General features: G+C 37.9%; 1 protein-coding gene across 10 annotated transcripts in view; it reads right to left on the reverse strand.

Annotated features, from left to right (window-relative positions):
- The window catches only part of CYRIB (CYFIP related Rac1 interactor B), a 106,403-nt gene that overhangs the window by 9,867 nt on the left and 70,385 nt on the right, over window positions 1-26,151 (reverse strand). For 4 of the 10 annotated variants that reach the window (XM_040494423.1, XM_040494426.1, XM_040494424.1 and 1 more), the window contains 6 exons: window positions 21,275-21,357; window positions 14,494-14,615; window positions 9,626-9,731; window positions 3,816-3,952; window positions 2,445-2,522; window positions 232-348 (listed from right to left, as the gene is read on the reverse strand). In XM_040494423.1, the coding sequence (XP_040350357.1) occupies window positions 232-348; window positions 2,445-2,522; window positions 3,816-3,952; window positions 9,626-9,731; window positions 14,494-14,615; window positions 21,275-21,347 (633 nt within the window). In that variant the 5' untranslated portion in view covers window positions 21,348-21,357. Of the gene's footprint in view, window positions 1-231; window positions 349-2,444; window positions 2,523-3,815; window positions 3,953-9,625; window positions 9,732-14,493; window positions 14,616-21,274; window positions 21,358-22,281; window positions 22,371-26,151 lie in introns of those variants that run through there. The other 6 variants (XM_040494428.1, XM_040494430.1, XM_040494429.1 and 3 more) reach the window with 3 other exon arrangements.

Consider the following 26,151-nt stretch of genomic DNA (forward strand, 5'->3'; position numbering starts at 1 on the left):
AAAGGGCTGGGTTTGGCCACGGTAACACTGAGGTGATGCCTAGACATCCAGAGGGAAGCTGCCAACAGGCAGGTAGATGTGTATGCGTGTGCCTCGGGGAAGGGGCAGGACTCAGTGCACGTGCACAGAAGACGCACAGAAGACGGCAACGTCGTGAGGCCTGGACAGGTCACCCTGGCTGCTGACAGGAAGTGTAACAACATAGAGAGTAACTGTCCAGACAACACTTACCTCTGATACAAATTTTGTTGTGGCGTCACTTAAGGTTTTCAGCATTGGGGTTGCCTCAGCATAAAACAAAGACATTCGATTTGCCAATTCATTATTTACTTCATTTTCTCCTTCTGCCTGTGTGGAAAATAAGCACTTGATATCAGTTCACAAATTATTAAATATGATAACATGTATAAAAGAACCAAGGCAGAGTGACTGTTTCGCTAATGCTTGTTAAATTACTCTAATAAATACGCTTATATTTTAGACCCTCATGTGCACGTACATTTAAAAATAGGTTAAAAATGGTATTAAGCAATTTTTCAAAAAGAGTAACCGCTCTTAAAATATTTTACATGACATCAAGCAACTAAATAAAACCTTGCTGGGCTGCCTCCTGTAACAAGGAGTGGCTCTAAATGCTACGGGGGCAGGGAGATGGCGAGGGCACGGCCTGGCCTCCATCTCAGAAGCACACAAGTATCCAAACAACAAGCTGAGCGGCAATGACAAAAAAAAGGAGGGGAGAGAAAGACTACGTCTGACCGGAAGAAACAAAAATGGATTCTGAAGAGGCAGCTCTTGCAGGTGAGGGCGGGCAGGTACGCATGGTATTACAAGCAGACAGGGGATGAGAGCATGTTTTCAAATGACGTGGAGTGTAACCCGGTGCACTCAGGGCAAGAAGGGGAAACGACCAGCGAAGAGTAAGGGTGGAAAGCAGGGCTGGAGCCAGACTGCGGAGGACCTTAGCTGTTGGCCTAAGTTCCTAACTTTCTTCTGCACGTAACAGGGACCACTCTGCGCTAGAAGAAAGAACAACAATGAAGTCAATTTTCTAAAGCAAGTTGACAGATGATGGTAGGCAGAGTGTACCAAAAAAGAAAAAGACCAGGGGTCAAAAAAAGGAGTTCTCCCGCTAGAGAATGACTGTTGGAGATGCGGAATGAGGCTCTCGACTGGGACAGAAGAACTACTAGATGAAAGGGGGGAGGGGGGCGAGGAAGAGACTGGAAAGCTATTTCACTTGATAACAACTGGATTTCCCTTTAATTACTGAGGGTGCAAGATGGCACCCTTGTATTTGGCCTCGAGTGGTAGCAGGATGGCTACAGCAGAGGGCTGGCTGGGTGTTACGTGATTTGATCGGATCTGATCTGACTTTACACGGTGGGTATGAAAAAAACAGACGATAAGCTCAGCCTCAAAGCAAGAACTGGTCTATGCAAAACCACACTGATGTAAAATAACAGAAGCTTCATGGAAGAGAAATCCTTCTTCCAACCAAGGGCCTTACAGCAGCCACTTCATAAAATTTTGATTCAATGAAAAAAGAGAAAGAAGAAAAAAAAAAAAAAAGAATGATCTCCCTTGTCATTTTCTTTAACCTCTTAAGCCACTTACTGCTCCTTACACACTCACATGATCTTTCCTTACTAAGCTATCTAGTTAAGGCTGTAAGGCTGATCCTAGAAAATTTTCACACCAATTAGCACAATGTAGGTCCTCAAAATACCTAAAGAAAAAGATATTTTCTATTTAAGGTTTTACTTCTGGTAGTTGACTCCCTGGAGGTAGAAAGGGGTAAAGACAAGGAGAAATCAAGGGAAATTAAGCCTTAATAAACCAGAAGAGATGTTATACTAGCCAAGGACCAGGCACAGAAGCGCTCATGGCCCACAACTCTGCTGACAACAGTACCCCTCCCATTCCAGGCCACCTTCTTTCCTGGATTCTTCCATTCTAAGACCATGGGGTCTCACAACCACTAATCCACAAAGTTTTTGTGCAATTAAAATGAAAATACACACGGGGGCCTGGCTGGCGGGGTCGGTGGAGCATACGACTCTTATCTAGGGGTTGAGTTCAAGCCCCACATTGGGTGCAGAGATTACTAAAGAATAAAATCTTTAAATGAACGAGTAAATAAATAACATGAGAATACACAGAGAAATTCTGTAAGTATTACTATATGGACAAGGAGCAGTTCTATTAAGTAGGCGTAGGGATCTGAGGCGCTAGGTGAAGAGCAGGGAAGCACCACGCATGGGCTGCTACATCTTGCACTTTCCTCTCATACCTACAGTCGCCCATAGCTGGTTATTGACTATGTCATTAGCTTTAACTTGATCTGAGTGAATGAGCAAATGAACAAGGAAATAAGCGAATGCACTGAACAAATAAATTAACGGCTCCCATTACCACCCCCCTGATTCAAAGCATTGACTTACTGGAACGTTATTAATCCTCATACGACTCAATGTTCTTCTGTAATAGCTGAAATCATTCTGTATGGCGGGATTTGTCATCTAAAGACATTTATGAAAGAAAAATGTATTATGTACACTAAATGATAGTGTAAAAAATAAGTGAAAAAATCTACTAAATACAGCCTTAACTAGTTAAGTAACATTCCCTAATTTGTAAACAATTTAAGAACTAAAACTGGTATCATCCACGATAGCTTTTTGCACTTAAATTATGTAACACTGTACTTAGTCCTTACAGAACATATAAACCCTGTAGACGGTTTTACAGTCGTGATCTGAATACTTCCCTTCTTTTCAATAATTTCAGGTAATACGCTAAAAGGTTGTTTCCCAAAAACCAGTATTACCAAATAAACAAAAATAAGAAGAAATACTTAGGTACTTGTTTTGAATTATTACAATAAAAGTATGAATATATGGTCAACAGGGCAATCCTCAGACTAAAATCATATATATAAATCCTTTGTGCTCAAAGTATTAATAAAACAAAATCGTTTCCTATTATGCAATCATTAAAGACTGTAGTTAGGAATCCACCTGCTCTATTTATCAGACGAGGTCCCTGAGGTCCTGGAAAGTCAAAGGGCCTGTCTCACATGTGGTCACTGTAACAGAGCCCACAGTGGAACTCAGGTCTCCTGAGACAAAAGCTAGTTCTTGTTTCTCCACACTCCCTCCCTCCAACAACGTGGAGGTCGGGTGCACAGGGAAACAGAAAGATAGACAGACAGACAGACAGATGAGGAAGAGAAATGAAGGAAGGTAGGAAGGTAGGAAGGTAGGAAGAAAGGATCTTAACATTTTTATGTAGAAGGATGTTGAAGATAAACTGGGAATGAACAGAAAAGAAAAAAAGAGTATTAGGAAAGGTAAATAGTATATGCTTCAGAGCTTTTTTAAAAATGAAACTAAATGGGGGCGCCTGGGTGGCTCAGTCGGTTGGGCATCCGACTTCGGCTTAGGTCATGACCTCGCGGTCCGTGAGTTCGAGCCCCGCATCGGGCTCTGTGCTCAGAGCCTGGAGCCTGTTTCAGATTCCGTGTCTCCCTCTCTCTCTGACCCTCCCCCATTCATGCTCTGTCTCTCTCTGCCTCAAAAATAAATAAACGTAAAAAAAAAAAAAAAAAATGAAACTAAATGAAGACTGAGTATTGGATAATTTGCTATTTGCTATGCATATAATGTATCAAAGATCTGCTACAACTTTTAAATCCAGTTCTCCAAGTTTTGCCAGGGACCAAAGGACATCACGTAAACACTCAAACTAGGTCCCCAGGAGTCTCCTCCTACGCCCACGATTTCTATGCTGGCAGGGCCAGCATGGAGTCCTACCTTGAGTTCGTCGAACCGGAGAGTGAAGTGAAGAATCTCCGCAAACTGTTTGGCAAGAGCCTGCTCTCGCTCTAGATGCTGCGTGGGAGAGTACGGGGTACTGGTCAAGGCTCCCAGAAGGCCTCTTAGTGCTGCTTCTAAAGAAAGAAAGATTAAAACGTTAAGCTGTTTGTATGTCTCTGATTTTTATTTATTAAAAAGCAATTTATAAATGTTATGGCTTTAATTCCCCCAAAAATAAGGTCTCTTCAAAAGTCGTATTATCTAAGTATAATCACTCAAACTGAAGAGTGTTCAGTAGAACAAATTGGTCCCTTAAAGGGACCAATTCAGTTTTAGAATTCTGTAAACCCAAATGCAAAATAATGCAGAATGTGAATCTCAATTAAACATCAGGATCGAACAGCAAATTCTGAATTATCTTCACCATTCTATACAGTGTTGACTTTTATGAACTGGTAACGGTTACCTAGAGCTGAGTAACTCCTTCAGTGGCATAGTGTCCACACAGTCAAATCTCTACATGGCTGTGAATGAATGAGCAACTTCTCATACTTTGAATATGCTCCTTATTTATAAACGCAAACTGCTTTCTGTCAGATACTGAAGGACATAAAGTATTTGGTTTAATAGTTAGATCTCAGTGTCTTAAGAGTTAGGCAACTTAGGAACACAATGAAAATATTCTAAATTCATCCCATAAGTAAAACGGTCCCTTCAAAATAAGTGCTCCTTTTGGAATGCCAGACTAATAAATGGTGTGTTTAAAAATGGTAATACTGGAGTGTCTGGGTGGCTCAGTCAGTTGAGCATCTGACTCTTGCTTTCGTCTCAGGTCGTGATTTCACAGTTTGTGGGTTTGAGTCCTACAGTGAGTTCCGTGCTGACACTGTGGAACCGGCTTGAGATTCTCATTCTCATTCTCTCTCTCAAAATAAATAAATAAACTTAAAAAAAAAAAAGGCAAAGAAATCAAGCAATTAATTCATTTAAAGATTTCAGATTCAGCAAACAAAGCCAGATTCCAGGAGCATGTGAGTGGCTCAGTGGGTTAAGCATCCAACTTCAGCTCAGGTCATGATCTCACAGTCCATGAGTTCGAGCCTGCGTCGGGCTCTGTGCTGATGGCTCAGAGCCTGGAGCCTGTTTCGGATTCTGTGTCTCCTTCTCCCCTCCCCCCCATTCATTCTCTCTCTCTCTCTCTCTCTCTCTCTCTCTCTCAAAAATAAATTAAAAGAACAGTAAAAACAATTCTTTTTAAAGAAAACAATGCCAGATTCTATTCTAAAAACACAGGAACTTATACTAGTAGATGGTGATCTGACATGAACAAATAAATATCAGATTAATAAGCAAATATTTATCAATAATAATAAATGTACATCAGATCATTAACCCTTAACTTAAAAATACACCAGCTGTACTACGTATGAAGACCCTACTAGGAACGAACATCCACACTGTGCACGTGACCCAGTCTTTCACTGACCTGTCACCATCAACTAGGACATGAGCATCACAGATGGGTACACTCAGTTTCAAAGCAGTTAGACCCCCAAGAGTTTGGATAGTTAACGCCAGATGTTTTGGACTCTACAGCCCTATTCTTTTCAGCATAATACATAATAAACTGTCTCTCAAATGAAGCAACAGTGTATCTATCCTCTGTAACCTTATAAAATATGAATCTATGGATTACTACACAGGAGATACTTCTTATGTATTATGTGCTGGTACTGAGCTAGCCATTACACAGACATTATCTGTCATCTACACAGTAACTCAAATGACAGCTCTTATCCTTTTTTTTATAGCAGGTCAGAAAACGTATGGACTGTCTACTGTGTGTCAAGCCCTGAGGATACAGAGATGAAGGCAGACGTGTTCCCAACGCCCACATGGAGCATGACTATACAGAGAAGACACATGATTACAGTTGTGATGTGTGTTATCAAGCACATGATACAAAAGAAAAATATAGAAATGGGACCTCACCTAGTTGAAGGTTCAGGAAAAGACCTCTCTGAGTAAGTGACATTTGGGCTGAGACTTAGGTGTGCACCAAGGATGAATGAGAGTTTGCTAATAGGGCAGTGAGCCAGATGCTAGGCTGAGAAGAGCAAGACATAGCAGAAGAAGTACAAGAGGACCAGTACAGGTAGAAAAGAGCACCGGGAGGAGAGTAACCCCGGACCAAAGTAAGATGCATATAATTTGTGTGCCAGATCAAGCATTCTGGTCTTGTCACCCTAATGTCCCTGGAGAGACTATTTAAGCAGAGTAGTGACATCATCAGATTGACATTCATAAAAACGCCACTTCATCTGGGCTGTGTGCAGAACTGAACTGGAGGAGTATGGCTGGCTTACAGAAGTGCATGAGTGCGTGTGAAGGTCAATTAAGGAAAACATAGTTTAGCCATTTTGAAAAATGGGTTACTCATCTCCCAGAATTCATTCCATCTGTCAGTATTAATGTAAGTTAAGTGGAAAGCAAGGTTTGAAAGATATGAGAACAGTAAAAACTTAAAAAAAACACACACAAACACCAATACTGTTACAGGCTGTTAAAGAAAAAAAGAAAACTGCATTTCCCAGATTTTATCAAGTCTCAGGGTTAATTTAGCATTCAAAGTGCTCTACACTATGGGGGATGGCAGACCTTTCCCCCAAGGAGTGGAGTCCAGTCACTTGGCTGAGTTGGGATGGCCAGGAACCATGCCGGAGGACTTCTGTCCTTAAATGGCTGGAGTCCTCAATGGCAAATCTATGAAATAAAAAGTCATCTCAAGATGATGGCACTGCTTATCTGCCACTGAGGCACCTAGACCAGCCTCTCATCTTGGAGGGCCTCTGTGGACACAAAAGAGTCGTGCTAGCCCACACTGCTGTGTGTCAATAGAGGAATCAGAGACAGAAGATCCCAAAAGGTGGTTCAGGTTTCTGGCTGACTTGTAAAGAAAGGGAGGTCAAGGAAGAAAGGATGTAGGGATCAGTCTCCCTGGTGGAGCTCCTAAAACAAAACCACGTGATTATGATCCTCAGAAAAGGTAGGTGACAAGACGAAGTTAATAGACTACTAAGCCCTAAATTCTGGAATAAATTAACTGGTAGATCAGTGCACAAGTCCAAGCTATATAAGAAGGCTGCAAGCAAGAGATCAACTGGGAGAAATGAAAAAGACAGAGTAGTCCACAACGTAGAACAGTAAGGGGAAATAACTGGATGCCTTGGCGCGGGAGGCCTCTGTGGAAAGTTCCCCTTTAGAAACAAGCATTTGTTCCCACTGCTGCCATCCACACCTCTAACAAAGATTTGTCTGAGAACTTAAAATTCTCAGAAGAGAACACCAAAGATGTGGGCTGTGGGTGATTTAACATAGCCAAGAAACATGGCCACACTCACTGCGGGCAATCCAGCCCAGTGAAAACAAGCAACATATTGGAAAGAGCTACTCATTATGACCCCAGGAGATGGTCCCCATAACAAGCCCTTGGAACAGGAGGAAGACGAAAGAAAGACAAAGCAGTCTGTTCACTGTCTGATCATCATACAACCTTCCCTGAGGTGGCTGCCTCAAGTGGGAAGGCCTTAGACTGAAACAAGCAAGTCCAGGCATTTCCCAGGCCAGAAGGTTAGCCTTGTCAACAAAAGTCAGTTATCTTCCAAATCAGGCAAGTGATCGTTTCCCTGTCTCCCTACAAACATGCCAGCTGGCAAGGGATCAGGGTCCCTCTTCTGGAGTACACACCACAGTGTATCTGTGGTGCTCAGGCCAAGCAACCTTCTCCTTGGGACTGCAAGATTCTGAAGGATCATGTGTATCATGACAGTTATGTGCTGCCTCGGGGGCTACCTGTAACATTTATCTTCAGCTGTGGCTCAAGTAGGAAGAGAAGAGACAAAAGGTTTAGTGAATATAAACCAGAGGGCTCACCAGACTCGAGGTCCAGCCAGGATCCTGAAGCCCAGAGAACTTAAGTCATGTGGTCAAGACCACACAACTGATATGTGGCAAACATCAGATTTCAAACAGGAAGCTATGCCTCCAAAATCCATTATTATTGCTTCTCCTAAATACTCAACACATACTTGATATATCAGATGTGTCTATTCATTAATTAATCATTCACTCACTCAACAAACACAGAGTTCCTATCATACGTAAATAAGGATATGCTTCGGTCAGCAAGGAAACTGGAAACATTACTAACTAGGTTACTGGCCAAGAGATGAGGAGTAAACCATCCCATATTAAATGTGTACTTTGCTCATAACTTCACAGAAGCTGCTAGAGCAATAAAAGCTCCAGGCTCCCACATGACAGTACAAAAAATGACAGCCTCTTACTACTACGTATGTTACAACATCCCTCTACTGAAATGGAACACACACTACTGGCCTGATTTAATTCCAACAGTTAAAACATAAGAGAACACGTAAGCCTGACTGGTTTGGCCTCTTTTACAATTATTCTTTTTTTAGTGGCAAATGCTGAGAGACCAAGATGAGCCTGAGTAGGCCTGAGCACCACCTACAGCAGTCAAACTACAAATGCAGGGACGAACTAGCAGCACAAGAAAAACTCTAAATATGAAGGAGTCAAGATAATCCCGATTAAAAAGACAAGTTCTCAAAAAATAAAAATAAATAAAAGATTTAGGTTCTCTGGGGTTACAAAACTACGGACTATTTGGTGTTTGGACAAAAGGTCAGGCAGTATGAAAGAACTACTGGTCACGCTTGAGAAAATAAGTTACATTCTTCTTTCCAATAAGAAAGAAAATTTATACCAACACTTGTATCTCAATTATTATTTCTGTGTACATTAAACAGTCTGTACTTCATCTAAGGAAAAACAGCAATTCTCTTACTTTTTAAAACACTTAGCCTTTTTTAAAAAAATTGAGCTTCAACTTTCAAGCAGTTGGCGGACACAGTGGCCGAGCAGCTAATACGAAGGTACAGAGAGCAAGATATAAAGTACCAGGAAGTGCGAGGGACCTACTGCCAGCTGGTAAGCACAGCCCTAAACTAGCGAACACAGAGATCGCTCCAGCTGACTGAGATGCAGACTGACCGATTCTTGCCTCAGCTACTGGTTTTTCCCGAGGCAACTGGAGATTTAAAAACAACAACAACAACAACAACACACAGAACCCAAACAATTACCATTTTTGCTCCTGGCAACTTATGTCTTTCAAATCATTCCAGCAGCTAACTGAATCTTCCCTGCTCTGCCTCCTCTTTCTCCAAGAAACCGGGACTCCGATTTTGCTTACTTACCGAACGGAAGGCACAATTCTGACCTCTGAATAATTTTTCCCAAGCAAGGGAGAAAGCGAATGATTTCCGATGCTTTCCCCTAGGTAACTTTGGGCATCTCATCAGCTTCCTATTTCTTATGTCGTACACTTTTAGAAACATGAACTCATCATAAGCAGCAATGATTTTAAGAACACAAAAACCTAAATAACCCAAAGGGCCTGAGGATTAGTTTCCACTTATGGGAAAGGATTTGCTGTAGGGAGAAATTCTACCAAGCGGTTTCTCATACTAGGATGCTTTAGGCTACACAAAATTCAGACATTTTCCTTGTGGAAGTTATAATTTGTGGAGGGAAATGGCCTACATAAATTAAAGAGCTGAGTTGACAGGGATGAGATCATGCTGTAATCTTACAGTCTAACAAGACTGCTGTACCTACGTAGCAAACAAATTCAGTGACGTGAACATAAAATACTACATAATTCCTTATTAATAAACGTCTTTTTCACTAGGGAAGTCATAATTACAAAACTTTCAACTTACCTAACCTCTGAGAAAATTCATAAAATTTCTTTAATTTGCCTACTAGTGGAACAACCGCGCCCCAAGCCTTCTCCTGCAACTTCTCATCTGCTGGATGCTGGATCGCCTTCAAAATCCAAAGAATAAAAATAGTTAGATCTTTAAAAATCACAACGATCTTATTTTCACATGAAAATACAGGTTTCAGGAAACAGAGGAAGCCCTGGTATGCGCGATAAAATAGGACCAGTCTTTCAAACCATTAGGCAATCTTTCTTGAATACAGAGGGTTACTCCCAAAGAAATGTATTTTCTTGCTTTCATCTTTCTTTTGCTTACAGGTGCTTTTCTTAATCCTCTATGGAACTTAATGCTTTTTTCAACAATCTGGCTTGCTCTCTCCAACGTCTTTCAAACAAGCTGAACACACTATCTGAAAGTTGAAACTCATAATCAAGATGGCGGGTATGGCGGGGAGGCCCTTCTTATAAACACTATCAGGAGGTACTGACATGTTTAGATTTCCCCAAGGCACAAGTACTCTGACTCCATCCACACTAAACTGAAAAACAAGAAAGCAAAATAAAATGGAAACCAGAGAGATTTAGGGAATGCTCTGAATAAGCTACAAACTAAATAAACAGGCCATGTATTATTTACACAGTGTACTTTATCTGCTTGCCACTATATTCAAATTGTCTTGATTTAAAAAAAATTTTTTTTAACATTTATTTTTGAGAGACAGAGCACGAGCAGGGGAGGGACAGAGAGAGAAGGAGACACAGAATCCGAAGCCGACTCCAGGCTCTAAGCTGTCAGCACAGAGCCCAATGCTGGGCTTGAACCCACAAACAGTAAGACCATGACCTGAGCCGAAGTCGGATGCTCAACCGACTAAGCGACCCAGGCGTCTCTTGATTTTTTAAATACAAAATGTTTTTAAATGATATTCAAACACGACAGGATTCTGAAGTGAATCCTATTTATGTGACTACCTAGAAATATTTGAAGGAAATCTGACATTACACGTTAACAATACTGATTTCACGTTAATAGGAATATTCCAAAAGGACTGTGATACTACTCTCACATATATGAGGAAGTTCTATAAGCCTCGAGCCCCATCTTAGCAATGCTTTGTATCAAGTGGCACAACTTTATTGTTCAAGAAATAAGCAAACAGATAAAAATTAAAAGTTGTTTTTCTTCTGTTGAGAAGCCTATCTAACTTTTCTTGCAAGGATCTAAAAATTATTTTCAAAATATTAAACTCATTCTCATAATATCAAAACACGCAGGCAAACGTCACCCACTTTCACAACTGAGGGAGTTAAAGACTTCCCCTGAGCCTGCCCTGCCTGGATTTAGAAGTGGACACTGGCTGCTCTTTTAGGACAACATGTTATGGTTCTCGTAATTCTGATTCCTTCTCCTTTCACGTGGTTTCACTGCTGTTAGGCAACATTTTTGGTACAGCACCCAGTATGGCCCAACACAGAGAAGGACACTTTGTAAATGGCAATGGTGAGACTGTCATGTAGCAGATATTATAACTCTCATTTTCAGAATTGTTAAAACTGGTATAGATATATCAAAACATTAGTGGAGAGCTCTTATTTCCCTCTCTAATAGTGGTTTACCCTAGAGAATGAGTTTTGTGTATTTAACAGAGTCTACATTAAGTCAAATTTTATTCTGTTTCAGTCATGTTTAATAAAATACTATTTAAGCAAAGACATCTCTAACTCCACATCCTCAGTATAGGTTTTTACATTTCACCTTCCACTTTAATGGTCCTGCACCAGATACTCACATTGCAGAAAATATTATCTGAAAGACCAAGTTATCTGGTGCAAGAGTACAAATAATTTTGATAGATCTTATTTTTACACACTGCCAAACTGACCTCCAAAAAGGCATTTTTATAATAGCACTTGCATTAAGACTACCTGTTCCTTGATAAACCAACCAGTATTGAGCTTTTAACAACTTAGCATCATATACAATCAAACTGCTTGACAAAAGTATGCATTATTAGTAAATGTGAACATTTTTCTATAGACTGTGCTCTTTCATAGGTAGAATGGTTGTTTATTTAAGTCTTCATATTGTTTATTTAAGTCTTCATATTGACAGGTACCTAGTTACATCTGTTCTTTGTATATTTGTATATTGGTACAATCAGCTTTTATTTGTACCTTCCTTTCTTAAACTGTTTTTCTATTATTCAGAAATACATTCTGCTTATAGAGTTAAACCCAAACATCAATATGCATTCCTCAGTGAAAATTTCTTCAAATGCCTGAATGGTTAAACACTTAGCCTAAATCTACAGATTTAAATGCTGTTTTTTTAAGAGTTTTCTAGCTTACATATTTTATATCTATTTTATTTACTTATTTCTCTGTCCTTACTTCCTTTACCAAGGAATGAAATGAAGGTACCTTTGTACTAAGTCTAAAGGCCTGGTCAGGTGAATTTCTTACCATTACTGGTTATTCTCCCCTTTTCTTTTACTATTCTTCAAGTGTTATTTTTCTATATAAACTTTTTTTTCTTTTTTTTTTTTTTTTTTTAACTTTGCAACATTTACCTACTTTCCCACCTGACCAATCATGGGATGCCACAAGTGCACTGAACGTGGCTTCAGCACTGAACTGAGTGACTATAATGTCTTATGGAGAACTCCAACCTTTGGTCACAGCATTTAGGGCTCCTGGTTTCACATCCCCACAAGTTCTCTTTGAAATGGCTTATATAGAAGCTTTTCTATCATTTTACCCTCTTCCAAAAATTTACAACTGCATTCAGTTAAGTTGACATATACATTACAATAAGTCAATATAAAGACTCTGGGGGGGAAAAAACTTTCATTGTAGTGAGCCTTTCCACACAGAAGCAGAGTAACCCTTCACTTGGCAAGTTTTAAAAAAAAAAAAAATCCTAAGGGTTTTAACCTTAAAAACAGGTAATGGTCTATATTAAATAGGTAATGGTCTGTATCTCTATAGCAAATGAGATGTTTTTTTCTTTATTGTTCATAGGTGACAACTGTAACCAGCTGATCAGAATTCAATCATAAAACAAACTTTTAAGAAATCTAATGATATAATACTGAACAATTAAAAATAATCTGGAGCACTAATAATCAACAAGGAGAAACATTTTTAGAGCAACTGGTGAACTGTTGTGACCTATAGGGAAGAAATTAATTTCTCATTAGTTAATTAAGATCGTGTTTAATCATTTAAACATTTCATAAATGTTTGATTTTTCAAAATATGTTCAAATGTTTAGAACTTGAATTTCACAGAAATGGGTACATGCCTTCACTTATTGAAATCTTAAGGTTTCACTTAAGCTAATGATATTGGCGAGATTAGTCTAAGCTCTTGTATTTCTTTCTTCAACGGTTACGAACTGCTTACTAAGCACTGTGTTAGGTGCTGATGACACAAAAATTAGTAAGAAACCAGGTTTATCCTCCTCAAGCTGGAGGTGGTAGTGGAGTCATAAACTTTACGTTTCAATGGTCTTTTCAAAAAGAGATGATTACCATGAAAGAAACGTGTGCACAGCACTAGGGCAACGGAGTAAGGGGGAAGTAACTGCTGGGATGTGAAGGAAGGAAAGTGTACATGTGCAAGACATTCAGGCAACAACAGTCCAGTGCATGAGAGGTAAAAAACAGAATTCACGTTAATCTGTAATTTCCCTCAGCTAATGATATTACCAACAGCTAATCTAAACCAGAAACCCTGGAATCATTTGTAACTCCCCTTTCTCCCTCATATTAACCATCCAAATGCCAAAAACCTGTGGCCCCTTAGCCCGAAACATTTCTTGAATTGTTTTCTGGTGCCTGCATTTAATTCTGCCTTCACTAATACTCCAAGTATCATTAGACGAATGGAGTTGGATGTGGACCGTCAACCCAGCGTCAGACTGCTCCTTGACAACCTCTGTGCACTGTTGGTTATACCCAAGAATAACAGAAGCAGAAGGGTGGGAAAAAATGAAGAAACAGAGCTATGTCTTCAAGAAATACAGATAAGGGCCCAGAGGCCAGGGAGTTTCTTTGGGTGGTACAGGGCACCTGATTATGTGTATACTCTGATGGGAAGAAGTCAAGCAGAAACCAGAAACACAAAAGATCTATTTAAGAGAAGGAATAATTAATAAAGTTCCAAGAGGAGGATGCAGAACAAAGGCAAAGAAATAAATCTTGGTAACAAGTAGAGACACAGCTTCTTCAGAGAAACAGAAGAAGTGGAGTAAGAGATAGATGGATAGAAACCTAGATAAGTTCAGAGGCTCACGAGAAGCAAGCTGAGACCACACCAAATATTTGCTTCATGGTGTAAAGTCATCAGACAGAGCTGGGGGAGTCCAGACCACAAGGATGATAGCAGCTTTCTCCTAAGAAGCATGGGAGGAAGGAAAAAAACAGACTGGCAGGACAAAAGGCCACAGAAAGTTACATTCTCTCCTCTTCTCAAAAAGAAAAGTATAAATAGTCCCCACTGGATACTGTAAATTTCAGGTGGAAGAGCAACCAAAAAATAAACAAAAATTTAATATACAGAAATTACATATTTATACAACATTGTTTTCCTTTTTACCCTTGTATCAATACAACCACTTTTGAAATAATGCAAGTGATCTTCCTTTAAATATAACACTTAATATGCAATAGAGAATTTGAAAATATAGTCTACGGCCATACCACCCTGAACGCGCCCGATCTCGTCTGATCTCGGAAGCTAAGCAGGGTCGGGCCTGGTTAGTACTTGGATGGGAGAATTTGAAAATATATACAAAACAATAGAGATTAAGAAGAGGGACGTAGTGAATTTTAGTTTATTGGAAAATGTTTAAACATGCTTTACCTCTCGTATTTCATGGCCGGCTCCTCTATATGACTGCAAATCTTCCAAGATACCTTCTGCATCTTTTAATACTACATTCACCTGATTATAAATTTCCTTCTCAGACTCTGTAGGCTGGGCATCTAAATAGCAGGAAAGCACAAAAAAATTTACAGTCACATGATTTTTTTTTTTTTTAGTACATGTATAACTCTAAACAATGAACAATCTCAATTTCTAAAGATGCCTAACATTTTATTCAATGTTAACTTCACACTTCTTAGAAAAGACTGGTAATTTTTTCATACTTCTACATTTGAATAATTAGCCTCAAGTTTGTAAATATCACAAAGGAGCAAGGAAACATCAAACATTACTATTTAAAGTTACAAATCATGGCTTGGTATATATCATAATCATTACCAATGACTGTGAATGCATAAATAATGATTTACTTTAATCCAACAGAAATGCAAGGTCTACTAATATATCTTGTTCATCTCCAGCTTAAGACTCCCAACTATTTTCCTACAAAGTTCATTTTAATGACTAAGTTTTGATATGAAAAATTAAAAACTATTTTAAAAGAACAGTAGTTAGATGCTCTCCTTTTCTACAGACCACTTTAAATTCTGTGCCAATGAACTTCTGTGCTGATGAGCACAAAGTCAAGAGTCCTGTGCAGAGGAGTTCAACTCATGACATTGCTCCAGAACGAGTAGGCTGCTGAAAACCAGACACTTTCAGCTGCAAAGCTGTTACTGAAATTTTGAAATACGAAATCAAAAGCTGACTCCCCCCATTCTTGGGACTGAGTGAGAGAAAAATGAAGGGAGAATTACAGTCATAAAAAGCATAATCAGGAACACAAACATATGGGCATTTCCACCACCTGTGGTGTCAGCCACAGAACATATGCTAATAGATGACTAAATCTGGATTTCTCTCTGCTAAACTCGAGGTAACAGAAATCCTGTTTTTAATAACTTGGTCATTTGTTTCTCTAAGGAGGAATAAATCTTTTTTATTTAATACTTGGTGTTTCTTTTTTTTTTTTTTTGCTTGGAGAAAAATGGGCAATCTGTGAAACTTAGTTTCTCATAAATCATTCCAATTAGACCATGTTCAATGCTACAGTTAAGGCATGAAGCACTGAAAATGATAAACACCGTGATTAACATAATGTTTTAGAGAAGAACTGTGCTGGCTGAATTCTTCCACACAAACATTCTTCTTCCGGGGAAAGGGGAGGCAGACCAAATTGAAATATGAATGGAGAGCATTTCTGAGAACTCCCTTTTGGCTACCACTTGTGAAACTAGTACTTAGACTTCTCTGCACCCACTTCACCTCCCCACAAATATACAATGTCTTTCTTTCTTTCCTTAGAAAAGTTAAAGAAACTGAGTTCACACTTAAAACTAGGGAGTCCACATGCCCAATAACTGTAACATATTTATTTTGCACATGGGCAAGTCAGAATTCAATTCCACCTCTTAAAACCTGCCAACTAGTCAAAATACACCAGTTTTTTTTTTAAATCAGAGTATCAAATTTTAACTTCAACATACTCAAAAAGTACAGCAGCAACAATAGAGTATCATTCATGTGCAAAGCTAACTTAAGAATTTGTGTTCTCATATCTTGCCTTATTTTCCAAATCTCCTCTAAAAAATCATTTAATTTTTTAATAAAAATACCGTGACAAAATAGTTACACAAGAGGAGCCAAATTAAAACTACTCTGTGTACAAAGTCATAGAGGGATTACTAGGAGCAAATACTGATATTGCAGCTAAATGGTTTTTTTAAAAATCAGGGTTTGTCATTTAGCTGAAGTAATTTTCACATTTAGCCAGACCATAATCTCCAAAGTAACAGACACACACTAAAAAAAAAAAAAAAAAAAGCACACCTCGCAACTTTTATACTTACACCAGATGCAATAGGGAAAAATACTTTTCTTACATGCAAAACAGCAGTGTTATACTTTTTCATATGGAATTGTGAAACCACAGACATAACATCAATAGTAGACACAGATCATCATTTTACTTCATGAAATGGGAATTCATGACAAAGGACAATATTTTGACTGTTATATATCAAAAGAGATTTGTCAAGTTTGAAAATACTGAACTGTATTTTTGGTATGGTGACTAGAAGTTAACAGAAAAATGTAACACTGAGACTTACATACAAAAGAAACATTATCAAGTAGATTTAAGTAGACCTTGGAAGTGGTTAATAATTATTAAAAGTTTAGTAAGTACCAAGAAATTTAAAAATAAAGGAGAAGATTCCAGTTCCCCCTAAGGGTGGAAAAATACCCAGCACCACACTGATTAAACACTGTTTAGACTATCACAGGAAAGTCACATTTATAATTTTGAAAGCTGCTGCAGACTGCTGTAGATATGAAGACAAACAAAATAGCAGACAGGTAATAAGCACCACGTTACTGATAGCAAGTCATGCAAAAAGGTGGGAGAAAGACTATAAAAATAAAGTTTTCAAAAAATGGTATCATATAATGCAACCAAGACTTGTCACTTTGATTTTTCACGGCAAAGAATGAAACACTGTATTACCTAGAGAAAAATCTACCACTTAACCAGCTAACAAAAGGACAAAATAAAGTATCAACTACTGGGAGTAGGAGTAGTGATCAGTCACCAAGCTAAGTTTTAAAAAGCTGTTCAAGGGAATTGAAAGCATGTTTTAGTTGCTCTCATTGTTTGCAGGTAAAATGAAGTATTGCAACAATCTTGTACCACTTTCCTATTAAGGAGTCACTGAAAATAACTGCTGAAACTCGATCTGTTCTGGGACAAAGGGGGCAAAGAGCAGCTATAGAAGAAAAATAACAAAAAGCAAATCGCGTAAAAATTGCAACTGTGATATGGAGTCGTTCTGCTTTGGTCTTGCCCTCGATCATGCGGTAATATTTCCGATCTGTCTCCAGAAGTCTCATCGAGGCAGGGACCTCGGTGCACAGTGCATACACTGTATACAGCAGGTAAACTCAGTGCCCAGCAGATTTTCTGTAACACGCATTTGGCGAAAGAATGAGAAGGTACAGAGATATAAATACACCTCCAGCATAAGTTAAAGGAAGCTATAATGCATTTTTACCTCTGTACAAATATAATCCTACATCATTTTAGAAAAATAAATCTAAAAAAATGCCAGAATAAAGATATCCCAAAATACAGGGCAAAAGCAACTGAAAATATGCAAGAGGTAAAATGGGAAAATAAAGTTAGACTACAAGAGTGGATATCAGTAGTTTTACAAGATTGCGGGGGACAAGTCACACAAAAGACACGAGAATTAGAGGAAATGTAGGACTAAATGGAAAGGCACTTTAACAAAGAATCAGAGAAAGTAAGACTCTATTCCTCATTTATAAGCCACCACCTCTGTTTACTCTATTTTGGTCTACCTGGAGATAAGTAAATCGAGTTAACTAACAAATACTAAACTTCTACCGTTTATAAAGCATTATGTGAAGGTTGGAGAGGGACATAAAAATAAATAAAAGTCCCTCTTCTCCCGAGAACCACAATTTAATGAATTAATACATACAGTGGTTATTCAGGCTAAAGATCTGTCATTAGAAACAGCTCTTAATGTCATGATAAAATAAGCAATTCCAAAAACCAGAAGAGGCTACACAGCCCCCAATTCAATGCTCTTTTATATACTGCCATTAGCATAACTGCTGCCAAAATTCATGAGGCAGCTCTGGGCTTGTATCTTAATTGAACCATTATTCTTAAAATAAAATCATACAGGTATAATTTCAGAAAAAGGCTCTTTTTCTAGTACACCTCAAGGGTAGATAACAATGTCTCACTGAACACAGAAATGTCACCTCATGCCTTAAGACCTTTGTAGATGCTGTTCCTTCTCACTACAGTGTCCTTCCACTACCTTGCCCTGAAACATTCTAACTCACCCTCCCACAACCCAACTCAAAGGTCACCATCAGAAAGTCTTCCATGATGTCCAAACTACTCGTTGCTAGGTACGGTTAATTCCTTGTGATCTACAACTTGAATGTAATTATGTAAATGAAATTATCAGTTTGCATTTCTAACTTACTAGACTGAGAACTCCCCAAAGGCAGGGGTTATATCTTAGTTATCTCTGCATCCCAACATCTACTGGCTGGCACACAGGGGGCAAGCCTTAAATGTGGAACTGAAGTGGAAACCCGTACATGTACGTGCATGCATGTAAATTAAAGGAGTAAGGACTTACAGACATCTTCATTTTGTAAACTACAGGATTCCATCAGATGTTTTATATGCACAAGAATACTTAATGTGTACACAATTTGATACAAAATATCAGTATATCTATCTATATGGAATTATTTCTATAAGTTGCCCAACCAGAGAAATGCAGTAAGCCAGATTTACTCACTGTAAATCTAGATTTATTACTCGCTGTAAATAGATTTATTATTATACTATTCCATCATTCTGAGTGATGGAATGATGGAACAGTATAATAATAAAGTCAAATTACTCTCGTAACCTGAACATTATCGTTCAACCTGGAACAATGTAACACCAAATATTCTACTTAATAAAAGAATGTGGCTTTATTCTCAGTAAACACCACGAACTGGCAAGTCAGTTGTGTTGACAATTCTTAGTCTGGCCTACAACCGTTGAAGAGAGGACCCATGTGATGGGCTAAAAAGTCCCTAAAATAGTCTAATGATAAGATCAATTTTTACAAATGCATATTTCCAAAAAGAAGAAAATACGCAAATAGATGAAAGATAAAATTGACTAAGAGAACTCTAATGTTGGAATCAAAAGAAAACATATTTAAAAATCTAGATAAGAAGTAACAACAGGCAAACTCTGGCCTCATATACAGAATACCAGTAAGTGTCAAACGAAAAGTTCTACACTGGCTGATAAAGGCAACAGATATCACCTTTTACTTTACATCTGCCTTTAACAAGTTAACACTTTACCCATAGTTCTTCATTATTGCTTATTTTCCCCCTGGTGGTGTTAGCACTTTTAACGTTCTCCTGCTACTAAATTAGCTATTAAATTTTAAGGATAATGGTCCAAACCCCCAAAGACTACAAAACCAAGACCAAATAATATTTACAATACTACTCATCTTTAAAATATTTAAAATTCATGCTTCTCACTTGACCAAAACATGATGCTACGTTTATAAAAAGATCAAGTGCCAAGTCTTGAACAAGATCTTGACCATATCAAAGCCAAGATTCTGCAAATGTAAGGAATTCGAGACAGAATAAAAAGGAGACAGAATAGCAGAAAAATACACAAGACCAGTTTGAAACAGATGCAGATAAACTAAAATACAGCTCTAATGTAAGTCGCCTCGTCTGAAAGAAGAATCTTCAAGTCAGCAATCTGCTTAACATCCCCAAGCTGATTAAAATTCATGCTGAACATGCACTTAAATCGGCATTGTTAAATTGTTGAGAAGGGTCAAGAAAACTAACCTTCATTTAATAACATCTTCCCCTAAAAACCCAACAATTTAATACGGTCCTGATATTGACATTATTCTTTGCTAGCCTGTACGCAGGACCCAAACTGTAACAAAACATCTATAGGAATGTAATAAAAGTAAAAGAACTTATCAGAGACCACAAATTATTCCATAAAATGGAGGTAAGCTACAAACTGATGTGTTCCTACCAACTGTCCTGGTTTACAGAAAAAATATTTAAATTATTCACAAAGTAGAATGAACTGTGTAGTAGCACATAAACTAAAGTGAAGTTGATGGAGAATGCAATGACTCTCTGGGGATAGATTTTAAGGGATTTGTTTTTAAAACCAGAAAAGGTCTTAAATTTTAAGTATTTAAAAATCTGTTCAAATGTTTTAATTTCAGATGAAAATGCCCGGGATCACACGACTTATAACCTTCTATCTCTTCACCCTTTCCTAACAATTTTCTAATAACGTAAGTTAAAACAGCAACATTCACACTGAAACAACCAATTTAATATCATTGTTCTCAATTAGACAACCAGATAAGCTAAAGCGATACAGACAGCCAAAAAGCAAAAGCTTTCCAACATGCACAGGGGTCAATGACACTTACCTGCCACTCTTAGACCATATTACAATAGGTCATGCAACATAAAACAAACAGAAGGCAAATTACTTAAAGGTCTGTGAACCCATTATTTTTCTTTTTATTTAGAGTTAGAACAAAAATGAATTCCTGAAATAAATACATATAATGAGTTTAACTTTTCAAATTATCTGTAAAGATTAAATAATTAAGGTTCACACTTACCTTTTAATATTATGCCCAAATTACTGAGCTTTGAATGGCCTTCATGAACAGATTTGTATTTAAAATACTTCAATAGATACATAGAATGATTAAAACCTAGTCAATTTTTCTCAGCTGCAACAAATTTTTCCCCAAATATGGCTTCTATTAACAAATCTCAAAGTAGCATTTGTCCTTTCCACCACAATTTTTTCATACAAATGTTTTCATCGGAGTATCTCAAATGTTTTCAGTAGAGATCTCCAATTATAAAATAATGTCCAACCAGGAGATAGGACTCTCACAAAACTTCAAGTGAAAACATTTTACTACAATGCAATCTATAAAATATGATTTCCAGTTCTAGAAGGCACCAGAAATTTTACTCAAACAATTCATAGCTCAGTCATGCAAAGCAGTTAAAAAGATGGCAAAGTGGAAACATTCGTTTAGTGCAGGACAGACGCAGTCTACGGCAGGCAAAGAGAAATAGAAAATCATCTTCTCACTTTCAAAATCAAGGAAAAAATTTGGCCCCTGCTCAAGGTCTGTGCATGTCAAAACTTTAAGAAGATTCCCCATGTTAAGGTACCTGTCAAGACAAGAATGAGAAAAGAGAAAATATCCCTTTATAAAAAAGAACATCTGAAATTTATTTAAAAAAAAAAAGAAAAAAAAAGTAACAGGGAAAATGTTCATTAGGCCATGAATTCGTCCTTCAGGGTTGCCCAGACTGTGCTCTGGCAAACAGCAAACCGGGTTCTCAAGGTGTTGGTATGTAGGACCTAGAGGTGAAATGTGGTTTTCCTGCACACAATGGCACAACTGTTGCTCTACTTCTTCTCAAAATTCTCCCAAGACAAGTTTCATTAATGGCCTTATAATGAAAAATTCTTTAAGTATTCCAATAGTGCTAGTATTCTGAAAAAGAAATTTCTTATCAAGAATCATTCACATATAATCTTGTTTAATATTGCACTGAAACAACAATTTATTCCAAAGCCAAATATTAAGAGTTTTGGCCACAGCTCACCTTTGCATTTCATCTTAACACAGAATATTCAACTTACTTCCTGCATGCCATTAAATAATGCATATATTTCTAACCAAATTTGGATTATTTATAAATTTGTGGAAGTTGTTTAAAGTATTGATTCTGGATATGCAGCACGATTCTGGTTTTTTATAAAATTATCAGAGGATTCTGAGCAAACATTGCTGGGCGTAGTCACCAAGGCATACTATTAGAATGTTCATCATAAGGCTGCTTGCTTCATGGACTAATGAAAGGACAGCACTGGCTACAGACTCAACATGATTTTAGCAAATGAAAAACTAAAGAATTATACATATGATGGTGATGTTTGCCTACGACTGAGAAAAAAATCATGCAAACTTTGTTTGATCCCCATATCTTATTAACAAATATTCGGGCCAGCCTTCACTGCGGTGTGAATATAGTTCATCTTTCACCTTTACCATTATGCACCAGCTGTGAAGGGCTAAAGAGACTTACTTTCAAAGTCCAAGAAAAAATGTGCTGCATTGTGGTCTATGTCCCTGGTTAGCACCTTAATGAGATTACCCATGCCAGCAAACCTAAAAATAAAAATGGCAACATCATTTAGTTCCAGTAAAAAAAATTTTAAGCAGAGGCCTGGGATTCGGCAAAGGCTGGCTTGCTCATAATTACCAACAGGTGCAGGTTTATATATTTCTGGCATTGAAAATTTGGAACAACAAAAGCACATTTGGCTCTGAGTTTATAACTCCTGTCCCTCTTTTCCACATATCAAAAAAGTTACATAAAGCAAGATTGGAAAAAAGATTAGATTTTTTACATATTACTTGCAATATTTACATTTGATTAATATCTATGCTAGTGTTACTCCTTTAAAATGTTTGAGGCATATATTCTCAATTTAAATTAACATCAAAAATAGATCTCTCAAATAAGTAAAGACTGAGACCATTATTTTTAAATAATAGGGATAGTTTCCTTCTTGCAAAATTAAACCCTAATGAGAATACTAGGAAGATGGCATTCAAACCACATTTAACCATTAAAGACTAAAGGAAATTATCAATTGATGACCCATTTAAAAATTTTTACCACACATAAACCAGTATTTCTTACATCTTCTATACTCCTAAGGTTAATCAGACTTTTCACTGTTTCACTCACAGACTGATAATTCAACAGTATCAACTATATACAACCATGTGAAGTATGTCATTTGAAAGTTAACACAGCAAACAAGCAAAAGGGAGCCAGCAAACATCATCACAACTTAGTAAGTTTGCAGAGGATGAACAGTAAAAATAAGGCATTGGCATAAATCTTGTACCAAAATTTGCCATGACTCAGGGAGGATGAAGGTGGAAGGAGGTGTCAGGAACATCCAGGAAACCAAGTTGAAACCTTGAAGTTGCAGTAACTCTAGGGAAGGCAGACTATGAGATCACAGGCACCCCACATCCTCCCCTCTCCAAGTTTCAATATGTTTTCTCCAAATATTAACTGTTGGCAAGTATGAATGAAATGAAAACATAAAAGTAACAATCAATGAATCAACATTGATTATAATTAATCAACATTTAATCAATGAAAGAAGACATCTTATTATTCACCCCCATTATAAAAAAATCTGAAAAGAGTTAGGACTTTCAGCCACCTGTGTGGTCCATTCCCCTCTTCCTCCACCTACTACTCCCTGGGCAATGGCAGGGGTATCTAACTTTAAGCTTCCCAAAGAGGAAGTAACAGCATATGCGTAACAGTTACTTGCTTTAAAGGTCAAAGTGTGGCACAGGGACACACACACTTCTTAGAAAATGTTAAAATTTATTCACAAGTGTTAAATTCACAAATGTTAAAATGTATTCACAAATATGATAAATACTGAAAAGTCCTCTCTCTTTTAAAACAATATTCCTCCAATGGGAGAGGTCAGAATCTATCTTATTTTTGATATTAAAATCCTTATTACACAGAATTTCATTGGAAAGATTTTGTACAATGTCTTACACAGATGGATAAACTGAGGTTAAAGCTAAGAGGAAACAGTTCATCTTAAATACCTTATACACGGTAAAAAGTTTAATTCTAAGCTTTTATACACGGAAAGTACAAGCATTTTTCCAAAATCATCACATCTAAATAAGATCTCACACTGGTTACCAAATTTACTCAAGAGTTACTTTTTTCCTTTGAAACCATTTGGAAATAGTATATCTCACAGCTTTAATTTATGGAATATTTGTTTCCAAACATATATAAATTCCCTACCAAGAACTAAGAGCAGATATACAAAGAATTACCTAATGGTATCAAAACTTCAACTACAGATGGGAAATAAGCATAAGAAAGAAGTGTAATGTCTCTAAGAGGAAAAAGGCATCACACCGTCTGGTGGTTAAGAGTGTACTCTATGGAACGAAACCAGAATTCCAACTCCAGCTGACAAGCTGCCTGACCTTGAGGATGCTAATTAATCTTTCTGGGACTCATTTTCTTCAACAGTAAAATATACAAATCAGAGTAACTATTTTAAAGGGTTATGAGAACTCAATGAGATTAAGCACTGACTTGTTAGCACAGTGCCTGGCACACAAAATGCCCAATAAATGTTGGCTGTTGTTGTCACTGTCACCTGAAAATCACAAACTAACTCTCAAAAAATAAGAGCTCTACTTCTTTAATACAAACCAGAGTCAAGTTATTAATGAATTTCAATGTTATAAATCAGAGTAAATAACAAAGCCCAAGTTTAGTCCATTTTTGCCAAGAAATATCCTATGAGATCATCATCAGGTACAGGGAGGAAGGGAGATTAGGTTTCCTTACCTTTTTACTTGTATGCATAGTCGATCCTCAAGGAAAATAATCAAAATTGGCCAAGTTTGTCTGCTCCGTTTTCCCACATCTCCCTCTGTAAACTTCTTCCACTATTTGGTCCTTCTTTCAAGGCACCCTAGCCTAATGTGACCCTAAACTGCTCAAAGTGCATCGTACTTGGTCCTGACCTATTCATTCTCCACAAGTACTCAAAAATCTAGAATTTCTTACCTTTTCATCCCAAACACAGACACTTAGTTTGAAAATGGCCCAGCGTATCTGGTACAGGTTTCTCAACCCCAGCACTATTAACATCTGGGGATGAATAATTCTTTTACGGAGAAGGGTCTGTCTCATACTACAGGACGTTTAGCAACATCCTGGGCCTATTTGTACTAGAGGCCACCAGTAACCCAACACACTAGTTGTGACAACCAAAAATGACTCAAGAGATTGCCAAATGTCCCCAAGAAGAATCATCCCTGGTTGAGAACCACTGATGTAGTACAACCGTGGTCCAAGGCAGAAAGTTTCCTTACCATACAACAGTCAAGGCAGATCTAGTACCCAAAGCACATTGTATGTGTCTCTTTGAACAAAAACTCATGGAATTTGGGGAGCCAGCCTGGCTCAATTGGAGGAGCATGCGACTCTTGATCTTGGGGTGATAAGTTCAAGCCCTGTGTTGGGTGTACAGAGTACTTAAATAATTTTTAAAAGAGTGACAGAGGGAGACAGAGCATGCGTAGATGAGGGGCGGAGAGGGAGACAGAGAATCCGAAGCAGGCTCCAGGCTCTGCTGAGCTGTCAGCATAGAGCCTGATGCAGGGCTCAAACTCACGAACTGTGAGATCATGACCTGAGCTGAAGTCAGACACTCAACCAGCTGAGCCACCCAAACATCCCAAAATAAATAACTTCTTTTAAAACTCACAGAATTTTTCAAAGATCTGAAAACAGTTCACCATAACACTATCAGTTGTCATATCTTTTTAATAATGATAAACAAATTAAAACCATATCCCTGTCTGGCATAGTTTAACTCTCTAGGTAAAAACACAACAAAAAGTCCCCATCATCCTCTGACTGCAGCAAATATGAGATAGTAGCTAACTGTCAACCTGTCAGCTCTGGTAGGCACCAGATGGCGTGGGTCCAAACTCCAGCTCTGCCATTTCCTTTCAAGCTTTGCAACTGTAGTCAAGTTTCCTAATTTCTCCGTGCCTCATCTGTAAACTGTGCATAATATGAATATCCACTGCAGAAGGTTCCTAAAATCATTAAATGGGTTAACAGAAGCAAAAACATTCAGTGACTATGCTTGGCAATCTCTCTGCTGCAGAACCCATGGAATGTGTGTGGCAGCCCTATTTCCTGCCATACAGGAAGCCAGTCTGTCACAAAAGGATAAAGCCAGCATGCACTAGAGAAAAGTGTCCTAAGGTCCTCAAGTCACTGATTTCTATCTCTACTTGTTCCTGAATTCTAGCTGCCATTTCCCTCAGTTCAGCTGCTGGATTTTCCTCTGGTTTTAAGATACCCTAAGTT

The sequence above is a fragment of the Herpailurus yagouaroundi genome, unplaced genomic scaffold, assembly GCF_014898765.1.
Source record: "Herpailurus yagouaroundi ecotype Mexico unplaced genomic scaffold, PumYag 186, whole genome shotgun sequence".
NCBI lineage: Eukaryota > Metazoa > Chordata > Mammalia > Carnivora > Felidae > Herpailurus > Herpailurus yagouaroundi.